This window comes from Bison bison, unplaced genomic scaffold (genome assembly GCF_000754665.1).
Source record: "Bison bison bison isolate TAMUID 2011002044 unplaced genomic scaffold, Bison_UMD1.0 scf7180017864108, whole genome shotgun sequence".
Classification (NCBI taxonomy): domain Eukaryota; kingdom Metazoa; phylum Chordata; class Mammalia; order Artiodactyla; family Bovidae; genus Bison; species Bison bison.
Window position 1 is genome coordinate 12,479,843 of NW_011494680.1, and position 11,380 is coordinate 12,491,222.

An 11,380-nucleotide genomic window follows, 5' to 3' on the forward strand; every position below is an offset into this window, starting at 1 on the left:
ATAATTGACCAATCCTTTAAGAAAAATATTTGTTACACTTTTCCCAGATGACCTTTGGTATGGGGTGAAGAATTTCTTCTGGTTTTGCAGCTAAGTGGATTTTTAACTGGTTGAATAACTATCCTTAAGTACTGTCCATGTAGGCCACCTGGAGAGAGCATGCTGCTATATTCAATCCTAGATTTTTACATTTTATATTGGCAACAACTTGGATAAACTCCACTTTGGTTGAAAGAGCTAATGTGTGGATTACACCAGACAGAATCCAGAATGGCTGACTAAATTTAGCAAAGTGGAGTTTAATAAAAAATGAAGTGAAAGCCCTATATTTACTTTTTTCTTAAAAAAAAAAAAATATATATATATATATAAGATGGAGGTAGCTGGTTAAATAGCAACACATGTCTAAAAACTTAGAAGTTTTACATAACTAAGTCCAGTAGGAGTCCACAAAGGAAGAAATGTGACTCTCGGTAAAAGTGTAATGTACAAACAAGGCAGGTAGTAGTTGTGCTTAGTCAGGACTCAACTGCAGTTCAGTTATGGGAACTTGTTTCAGAGGGACATCTGCGCATTGGAATCTGTGCTCAGAGACCAGTCAGGGTGGTACAAAGGTGTGTCAACCATATTTCCCAACATATTTAGGAAAGGAAGAATAACTGAAACATTTTAACAAAAAAAGACTTAAAGGAGAATATAACAATGACCTCAAATACTTAGGTGACTGTCATATTAAAAGGGGGCTTCAACTTACCCTTTGTGGCTTTTTGCAGACAGAATCAGGACTACAAGTAGACGACTCGCTGTGAAATGGAAAGAGTATTAAGTGGTGAGTAGGTCGGTTACTGGGGTGTTCAGGCAGAGGTTTGATTGACACATTAGGACATGGAAGATGAAATTTATGCAACCAGTAGGGGATTGGATTCAAATATTTTTTTTCTTTTTAAAGAAAGTTAAGGTATTATGTGGGCATTCCCGGTGCTGGAGTTAAGAAAAATGAGCAGGACTGCCCTACCCTAAGGGGGAGACAAGTTTGCCACAATGACAAGATGGTGTAATAGAGACTTGTCTATGCAGAGTACTGAAGGAGCATGGGGAAGACTCATTCATTCTACTTGGAGTGAACAGCTCATGACATTCAGATTTTCAGTAAACATTTATTGAGGACCCACTGTATGCTGAGGACTGTGCTATAGCTTTCATACAATTCTAGCAGTAGTCCTAGATAGCTCTTGACCCCGTTTTACAAATGATAGATCAGATGTGACACGATCAGACGCTTTGAGAACTTCCCCACCTGATAATCCTGTAGAATCAGTTTGTGCTTTTGCCTCTGTTTGGGTATTTGTTGTGTATGGAGAACAGAGAATGGAACTGAGCTCCTCAGTCTTTGATTTTGCCAAGAAGGTGGGATGACTTTATATCAGGAATGTTCTGCAGAGTGTGGTCCTATGGAGTTTTTTGTTGGGATTTGTGGAGGCTCAGGAATACAGGAATCTTGGGACCACACTATGAAGAGCATTGTGTGGTATAAAGAGTTGGTTTCATATGCTGTGGTTACAGCTTCATAAAAGAAGCTTTATTCCCCATCTCTGAATGGGATAACTAACTCTTCACTCAGACTTCTGACAGGAGTTATTGAGGCCTTTCCACCATTTAACCTTTTTTTCTTTCTTAATCTCCCCACCCCCCCCATCCATTTTGGCTTACAGTTTCCTTTCTTGGAGAATTTACCCAAGAAATGGAAAAATCATATTGGATTTGAATGTGAATCTGTGAATGTTGAGCCTTAGCCATAAAGTAAGTCTTGTTAAAAGTACTGCTGCTACTGCTACTAAGTCGCTTCAGTTGTGTCCGACTTTGTGCAACTCCATAGGCGGCAGCCCACCAGGCTCCGCTGTCCCTGGGATTCTCCAGGAAAGAACACTGGAGTGGGTTGCCATTTCCTTCTCCAGTGCATTAAAGTGAAAAGTGAAAGTGAAGTCGCTCAGTCGTGTCCAACTCTTAGCGACTCCATGGACTGCAACCCACCAGGCTCCTCCACTGTGGGATTTTCCAGGCAAGAGTACTGAAGTGGGGTGCCATTGCCTTCTCCATTTAAAAGTACTACTGATTAGTTATTCTTTAGTGGCTTTAAGGAGTTAAAAAAGGAAATAAAAATCTTCAGTTTCACAACGCATTATTTTACTTTCAGGCTTCTAATTTTCTTAGCAGACCAGTATTTAATGTGACTATTTATAATCACACTAGAAGTTTTGCTAGTTATTTAAATGCCACATCACACTGGAGGTTGTTGGATGGGGCTAGTGAAAGTATTGCTTATATAGTATTTGATGTTAAAATAGATCTTTTGAAAAACTCAGATTTTTTTTTTTATAAAAATGATGAATGTTTATGGTGAAAAATGAAAATTTAAATACTCCACCATTTTACATAGTATAGTAATGATTTGTGTATCCTTCTGGAAATTTTCTGTGCATCTTTAAACATGTATGTGTGTGTGTGTCCATCCGTCCCAGCCCCACCAATATGATTGCTGTTCTTCACCTTTTTTTCGCTTAAGGGTAAATCTTGGGTGTCTTAACATATCACAAATAAATCTATCTCATTCTTTTAAAAAATCTGCATAGCTGAACCATTATTACTTCAGTCAGTCCTCAGTTTTCTTAGTCCTGATCTGTGCTAGCAGACAGCAGAAACCTGCTGTGGTCAACTTAAGCAGAGCAGCGTTTTATTGTAAAGATAGGATGCTCCATAGAATTGATAGGAAGGCAGTATAATCAAGCTTGAAAATGGCAAAACCACAGAAGGCAAGACACAGCCAGACTCCTGCTGTCAGTACAACCTGCTGAAGCAGATGCTGGTGCACGCCAGTCGTCCGGCACCTCCCCTGTAGCCACTGTGGATTCTTTCTTTCTGGTTCCTGATATTGACGCATTCCTTCAAGATTCCAAATTCTGAACAGGCGCATCTGATTGGTTCAGCCGAGGTCACATGTGACCACAATGGAATGTCATAAATCATCTTCCATTAAGAATAGGAATTTAGAAAGAATATTAGTATTTAATTGTGAATTTAAGTATTCATGTATCAATACTTAAATTCAACAGGCTAGTCTTAACATTGTCTGTGTTGACTGATACCAAGTCTTCAGGGATTTAAGGAGCTTGATTTAGTTACTGTTATCATGTACTTCTTATTAACCTAGCACTGCAAGAAATGGATCGTTCTGCTTACAGTCTTTGATTTTGATACTCATTTACATCATAACATACTACTTAGACATCATGTGCAGTAAACTTACTGTATGGTGATTATAGTGTACGTTTATATCCAGACACCTTCTTCCTTTTATAACATCCTGAGAAAGTATCCTCTTCAAGCTACTTCATTGAAATTTACTTGTGAGATGCTAAGTTCTTATTTGGAATCTTTATGAAACAGTCAGGAAAATGGTCAGGTTAAAATATGTTGACACACCTGATCTATTATTTTTTTAAAACCTTCGTTTGTTAAATTTCTGCTCCGTCAGAGTCTTTAAGCTTATAGAATATTTCTTTTCTTTATCTTACTGTTGATGCTAATACATGGTAAGTGAGATAGCTTCTTTTTAGCTGGGGAGGTATTGTTTGCAAGTAGTAATATGTATCTGAGAAGAACAAACTCAGGAGGTTGGGTGGTACAGTGGAAAAATATGACTTATATTGTAAATTTAAAAACCTTATTTTGAGTTTCAGTTCTGCTTCTCACTGTGTTTTAACTTGAGGCATGTCATTTAAGCCTCTGTTCCTTCATCTTTAAAATAAGGTTATCAGGAATTCCCTGGCAGTCCATGATTAGAACTCTACTTTCACTGCTGTGGCCTGGGTTCAATCCCTTTTTGGGGAACTAAGATCCCACAAGCTGTGTGGTGTGGCAAAAAAAAAAATGAGATTATCATTCCTGCTTTACTGATGTCATAGGCTTACTGTTATGGTCAAATAAGATTGTATGTGAAGAGAGAGCTTGTTTTCACCTTCAAAATGTCAAAAGTCATGCATATATTTTACATAAGACAAGAGTGTGTTAGCTTGAACTCAATTATAGAAGTCCATAGCTGCAGTAAAAACTACTTGTTCATACTGAAGTGGGTCCTTTGGGTATTAGGCAGGTATCAGGTAGTCTCACTATTCTAAGCTCAGTGATCGCCAGAGATTCTAAGTGGAAACCAGGATAACCGTGTTTTGAACTTAACCTGTACCGAGGTGCAGCAGCACATCTTCACTGTTTTCTGTTACTTATCTGTTACACCAAGCAGGTAATGGTGTCATATTAGTTGTAGCTGGAAGACTAAAGAGGATCGGAGAATGAGACCAGCATTTTAGTCGACTATAGCTAGGCCAGTGATTCTCAGACTTCAGGCAGGGCACATGAGGATCACCTGAAGAGCTTGGTGAAATACTGATTTAAGGACTCCACCCTAGAGTTTCTGACTCATTAAGTTTGGGGTGGAGCTGATAATTTGCGTTCTAAAAGTTTCCAGATACTGCTGATGTTGCTGTTCTGGAGAGCACACTTTAGAGAATCAGCGCTTTAGTGAAGGCGTGTAATTCATCATCCAGGGTGATCCCTAATTCATCAGGACACCAGGGATAACTAAGCCTGTCCCTGGCAAACCAGGATACAGTGTCATCCTCATTTTACCTATTCGAAAAATCATTTTACAAAGAGGGTTATGCAATAGAATTGTCACCTAGCAGATGACTCAGGGTACCCAAGGTTGGTTGGTTGGTTGGCTGGTTGGCTGGTTGGTTGGTTGGTTGATTGATTTTTATGTTAAATTCCCAACTGTGATGATTTAGTCTGGTTTTTTCCTTGATCCCTGTCCTTGTAAATATTCATTAAAAGAGAACAGAAGTGTTCTAGATTCTTTAGCTGATTTGTTTGCCGTGAATCCTAGCATAAATGATGTGGATGGGTTCTTTCACTGGGTGTGTAATTGGATGAGATTCTGGAGAATAATTTCCAAATTTGTGTCTTATCAGCACAATAATAGGTACATCTTCTTACATTGCAGCCCAGGGTTTAAATATGTATGTAAGTGCATGTGTGTGTGTGTGTGTGTGTGTGTGTGTGTGTGTGTGTAAGGCAATAGCTTGCATATAGCACTTGTCCTATCTTTATTGAGTCCCTGCAGTCTAGTATTTGCTATTTTGTTCTAGTTCATTTTTTTAATGCTAGTTGTAACCGAGTAAATTGATTTCACTGGTTACAGCCTACTATTTAGAGAACATTGCGCAGAGGACCCCTTTGCTTCCTACGTACTGTGACTTCCTAAGATTCTGAGAGGTATACTTCAGTTTCCTTCATTCTGATTCTTCTCACTCTCAGCCATTTTCCACCATTAAAACAAACTAGTTCGAGAAAATCCCAAGAATGGGAGGAGAAAAAGGAAAGAGATGCTATTTTTAACCACATTTCTGCTATGTTACTTGCTATTAAATTTAATATTCTGTCATTTATTCTCTATGTAAATTAGGTAGTGCTCCATTTTATTTTTTAAATTTTAAAAAGTTATGAATTGCACCTAGCTTTGTTTTCATGAAAATACTGTACAAGCTAGGTCTTTCTTAAAAATATCTAAACTCAGCTTATATTAAAAAACCCTCAGCTTCACCGAATTAAATTTTTCTTCTAATGAAGAATGTATTCATCACACTAGTTCTAAGAGTCCAGGTAGGAGATGGAAATGAGAAACAGAAGTTTGAACAGGGAAAGTCTGGTGTAAAGAACCACTGACTCTGATGTGGGGTTAGAGTAATGGGGAAGTGGACTAAGAGTATTCTAAAGAATACAGAACAGCAGGTGGAGGGCCCAGCCACTGTCCCTAAGACAGAGGCAGAATGTGGAAGGAAGGAACACTCCCTGGAAACTTAACGTTTTCAGAGGGAAATTACACTTAAATCAGGGGCCGATAGTGTCAGAGACGCAGTTCTTAATGTCACGTGGTCATGATTTCATTCTTCAACATTTTTCTACCTGAAAAACCCACTGTTGGGAATAAAAATTTTTTTGAGAAATTGACTTTTTAAAATGTAGACTTGTTTGTCATTATATAGAAAATACAAGTGTGTCACTGTTAGATCTTTTCAGCAAGCATTCAGTACATAAATTCTGCATTCACTGAGCATCTATTAATTCTAAGCTAGGCCACAGAGCAGAGTGGTTTTCTAAATGCAGAATGTTATTGCTCCTAAGGGAGGCAGGTAGATGTGTGAATTGATAACAGAAGTATGATACAAGAGGTGCTTAATGAAGTGTGTAGAGAGCACTATGGCCGAAGTGTGCAATGAAGTGTTAGTCTGACTTTGTGCCAGGAAAGGGAAGGAAGCATAGATGTGTTTTTTACCTTTTATTCTTTACATGCCGTTTCTTTTATTCCTTGCAGTAGCCTTCTGAGTAAAGTGAATGTATGATTACTGTGATACAATAAGCAACCAAGGCCTTGAGACCTGAAACAACTTTTTCTACCATTGTCACACATGGGATCCAAATATAGTCCAGTGTTTCTCTCTTAAATTGGTGGTGTACATTGAAATACAGGAGGCTGCAATGGTGAAAGTTTACCAAATATAAAGCACATTTCTGAGAAGAATTTCAAAAGTGAATTAGATGTGTTCCTGTGCTTAGGGGTTGCTGGTCTGGCAGTGCTGGTAGAATCCATCAGAGCTCTGGAGATGGAGAAGGCTTGGCCATTTCATAGAAGGGTCCAGAGTGTTTTCCTCCCTGCCCTCATAGCCTTCACTGAGAGGTTTCTCAAATAAATGCTCTGTCTTCCTTGTTTCCTCTTCCCTTATTTTAATATTTCTGGTGTTTGAGTCTCTTTATTTTTTACTGATTACAGTAGGAATCATTAGAGACAGAGTCAACAAGACTGAGAGACCAATGAGTCCAAGGAAAAGGAGGAAGGAAAAATTGCTCCTCACAAGTGCATTTTTGTAGGTTTTCTTGGACTGCTTAATAATTTTAAGAAACTTGTCTCAGAGCTCAAAACAACAAAAACCTATTCTCTTACAGTTCTGGAGGTCAGCAGTCCAAAATCTAGGGATGGGCAGGGCCTCTGAAGGCTCCAAGGAAAATCCTTGCTGCTCTTCCAGCTTCTGGTGGCTTCGGGGGCTCCTGGTTTGTGGCAGTGCAAGTCTAGTCTCCTTTGTCTTCAGACAACCTTCTCCCCTGTGTATCCATTTATCACTGGAATTAGGCCCAACCTGAATGCAGGCTGATCACATCTCAGAACCCTTAATTATACCTGCAGAGATCTTTTTCCAAGTTAGGTCACATTCAGAAGTTCCAGGAGTTGGGATTTAGACGTGTCTCTTTAACCCACTCCAGTCAGCAACAGATGAGTATCTAATCGCAGTAAATGAGAGGATTGCTGTCTCAGATGCAAGGGGGATGATGTGTGGGAAACCAGCAGCATGGAAACAACTCTGAAGTCATTTTATTTAAAAGATAATTATAGATTGTGAATATTTTCTGCAGTTGTAGAAACTAGATATTTAAAAATGTGAACTCAAGGTCAGATCAGTTTGGTTGGAGATTTTGCTCCTCAACTGTATTCATCTTGAAGAATCCTCTAAAGTTTTCATTAAAAATTTTGAATATGCAAAACTCAAAATTTTGGAATTTGAACCTTATGATATTCCTGTGAAGTAGAAATGCCATGTTTTTCTTTTTCCCATTTTACAAATGTGGAAACGGAGCTTAGTTTCTATAATAAATTTTGTCTGAGGTTACAAGTTATGAAATAATACAGATGAACACTGGTGTCACAACTGTAAAGTTTATATTCTTTTTAACGTATCTTGCTGAGTTTATTAATTTTCTATTTAAAAGAGCAGACCTCATTGTTTTGTCATGTTTCACGGGTTTCTTGGTTTGGAATGTGAACATGAAGAATAAAATTTTCTCTTTGCAAAATAAGCCACAAATAATTTATACCACATTGCCATCTCTCTCGGGGAATGCAGTGGCACCCCACTCCAGTACTCTTGCCTGGAAAATCCCATGGATGGAGGAGCCTTGTAGGCTGCAGTCCATGGGGTCGCTGAGAGTCGGGCACAACTGAGCGACTTCACTTTCACTTTTCATTTTCATGCATTGGAGAAGGAAATGGCAACCCACTCCAGTGTTCTTGCCTGGAGAATCCCAGGGACGGGGGAGCCTCGTGGGCTGCCGTCTACGGGATCGCACTGAGTCTGACACGACTGAAGCAACTTAGCAGCAGCAGCAGCAGCATACCAATACTCCTTGTGGAGAAGGCGCCATTGCCTAAAAACATCGCTGGCGGTGTATTAATTAGATTCTTGGGCCTAACCAAAGACTGAATCAGAATTTTTGGGGTGAGGTTTTAGGAATCTACATTTTTAATGAGTGTTACTTGTAATTGTTTGGCATTAATGTGGTAATCAGGTAGTCAGTTCTCACCACAACACTTAGGCCTACTGAGGACAGTGTATTGGACCCTGAGTAAAGGAAGAAGGTAAGGTGACTTCACAGTAGAAACTCTTAACAGCTGTTAAGTGCAGCAGTTTCTATTAAAGAGTGGTTGAGTAGCTAAAGCAGTCTTTAGAAAGAAGAACAAATTTGGAGGCACCATGCTCCCTGAGTTCAAGCTATATTAGAAAGCTGTTGTACTCAAAACAGTATGGTATTAGTATTGGCATAGACATAGATCAATGGAACAGAATAAAGAACCCAGGGGTAAACACATACATATGTGGTCAATTAATTTATGACAAGGCCAGAATATACAGTAGGGAAAGGACAATCTTCATTAAATGATGTTGGGAAGACTGGACAACCACATACAAAAGAGTGAAACTTACACCATATGAAACTGAGGGTGGACTTATAATTATATCTTAACCAAATGCCTTCACAGCAGCACCCAGTAATTGGAAGGGGCCTAGTCAAGCTGATGCATCAGAAAGACCCATCGCAGTGTTTTCATTTTTATTGAAGTATATTGTACTTATAGAAAAAGGCACATGTCCTAAATATATAGCTCAGAGAAGGTTTGTAAACTGGACACAGGTAACTCTTACTATACAGGAGCCCTCTTACATTTATTTCATCTGATTCTTGTAACAGTGCACCAAAAATAGTATAGGAATTTCCCCAATTTTATAGATAGAATTTTGAAGCCCAGAAAGGTCAATTTCCTTGCTCCATGTTACAGCTCATAAGTGACAGAACTAGGATTCTAACCATGGTTTTGAGGCATAAAGGAAATACTATGGAAACCCAAGGAACTAATCCCCACATTAATTCTGCATGGGGATTGATAGCATCTTTGGAACAGGAAGGCTTTAGTGAAGAAAGCATTGGAATCTCTAAGCATGAGTTTAGAGTTGCCAAGGAGTGACAAGTTCCTTGGTAAGAGATGCCAGAGGAAGAATGTGGTGTCATTTCAGAGGACAGAAGGTGATGTGTTGTGCTTCACCACAGGCTCTCTAGACCGTGGTGTGATAATATGATCTGTTAGGATAACAATTTCTCAAAGAACGTTGTTTACTATTTCGGACATCTTAAATTTTATATATGTGCATTTTAGCAAAAATTTTCAGAGGTTTATACAAATAGATTTGAGGCAAAGGTTGAAGGCAGAAAGACCATATCTTATTGAGAGCCAGAACTGGAGCACTGAGGATTAAGAGGGGAAAGCATGGAATTCAAGGTATTTCTGAGGAAACTGATGAGATTTGTGAGCCATTAGCTGTAGGAAGAAAAGGAATTACGAGATTTTCTTGTTGATGTGATCCATTGGGAACCAACTTCAGAGATAAAGAAATACTGAAGGTGACTCTTTGAGTTGTTGGGGAAATGGTAGGCAGGAACATGAAACAGAATGGATTAGGTTTTACAAGTTTGCATTCCCAACCTGAAAGAGTTAAAGTGGACATGTTCAGAAGGCAGTTGGATATAATGAGAATGAAATTAATTAAGATGGTGGCTAGAGAGATGGGTTTCAGTTCAGTTCAGTAGCTCAGTCGTGTCCAACTCTTTGCAACCCCGTGAATCACAGCACGCCAGGCCTCCCTGTCCATCACCAACTCCCGGAGTTCACTTAGACTCACATCCATCGAGTCAGTGATGCCATCCAACCATCTCATCCTCTGTCATCCCCTTCTCCTCTTGCCCCCAATCCCTCCCAGCATCAGAGTGTTTCCAATGAGTCAACTCTTTGCATGAGGTGGCCAAAGTACTGGAGTTTCAGCCTTAGCATCATTCCTTCCAAAGAACACCCAGGGCTGATCTCCTTCAGAATGGACTGGTTGGATCTCCTTGCAGTCCAAGGGACTCTCAAGAGTCTTCTCCAACACCACAGTTCAAAAGCATCTTTCTTCAGCACTCAGCCTTCTTTACAGTCCAACTCTCACATCCATACATGACCACAGGAAAAACCATAGCCTTGACTAGACGGACCTTTGTTGGCAAAGTAGTATCTCTGCTTTTCAGTATGCTATCTAGGTTGGTCATAACTTTTCTTCCAAGGAGTAAGAGTCTTTTAATTTCATGGCTGCAGTCACCATCTGCAGTGATTTTGGAGCCCAGAAAAATAAAGTCTTGACACTGTTTCCACTGTTTCCCCATCTATTTCCCATGAAGTGATGGGATCAGATGCCATGATCTTCGTTTTCTGAATGTTGAGCTTTAAGCCAACTTTTTCACTCTTCACTTTCACTTTCATCAAGAGGCTTTTTAGTTCCTCCTCACTTTGTGCCATAAGGGTGGTGTATGTCTGCATATCTGAGGTTATTGATATTTCTCCCGGCAATCTTGATTCCAGCTTGTGCTTTTTCCAGCCCAGTGTTTCTCATGATGTACTCTGCATATAAGTTAAATAAGCAGGGTGACAATATACAGCCTTGACGGACTCCTTTTCCTATTTGGAACCAGTCTGTTGTTCCATGTCCAGTTCTAACTGTTGCTTCCTGACCTGCATACAGGTTTCTCAAGAGGCAGGTCAGGTGGTCTGGTATTCCCATCTCTTTCAGAATTTTCCACAGTTTATTGTGATCCACACAGTCAAAGGCTTTGGCATAGTCAACAAAGCAGAAATAGATGTTTTTCTGGAACTCTCTTGCTTTTTCCATGATCCAGCGGATGTTGGCAATTTGGTCTCTGGTTCCTCTGCCTTTTCTAAAACCAGCTTGAACATCTGGAAGTTCACGGTTCATGTACTGCTGAAGCCTGGCTTGGAGAATTTTGAGCATTACTTTACTAGCGTGTGAGATGAGTGCAATTATGTGGTAGTTTGAGCATTCTTTGGCGTTGCCTTTCTTTGGGATTGGAATGAAAACTGACCTTTTCCAGTCCTGTGGCCACTGCTGAGTTT

At 39.6% G+C, this 11,380-nt stretch overlaps 1 protein-coding gene across 1 annotated transcript in view; it reads left to right on the forward strand.

Moving 5' to 3' along the window:
* Positions 1 to 459: 459 nt before the first annotated feature.
* RAB2A (RAB2A, member RAS oncogene family) overlaps positions 460 to 11,380 on the forward strand; it is a 60,920-nt gene continuing 49,999 nt past the window's right edge. Inside the window, exon 1 of the mRNA XM_010838999.1 lies at positions 460 to 829. Coding sequence (XP_010837301.1) covers positions 811 to 829 — 19 coding nt within the window. The 5' untranslated portion in view covers positions 460 to 810. The remainder of the gene's footprint in view (positions 830 to 11,380) is intronic.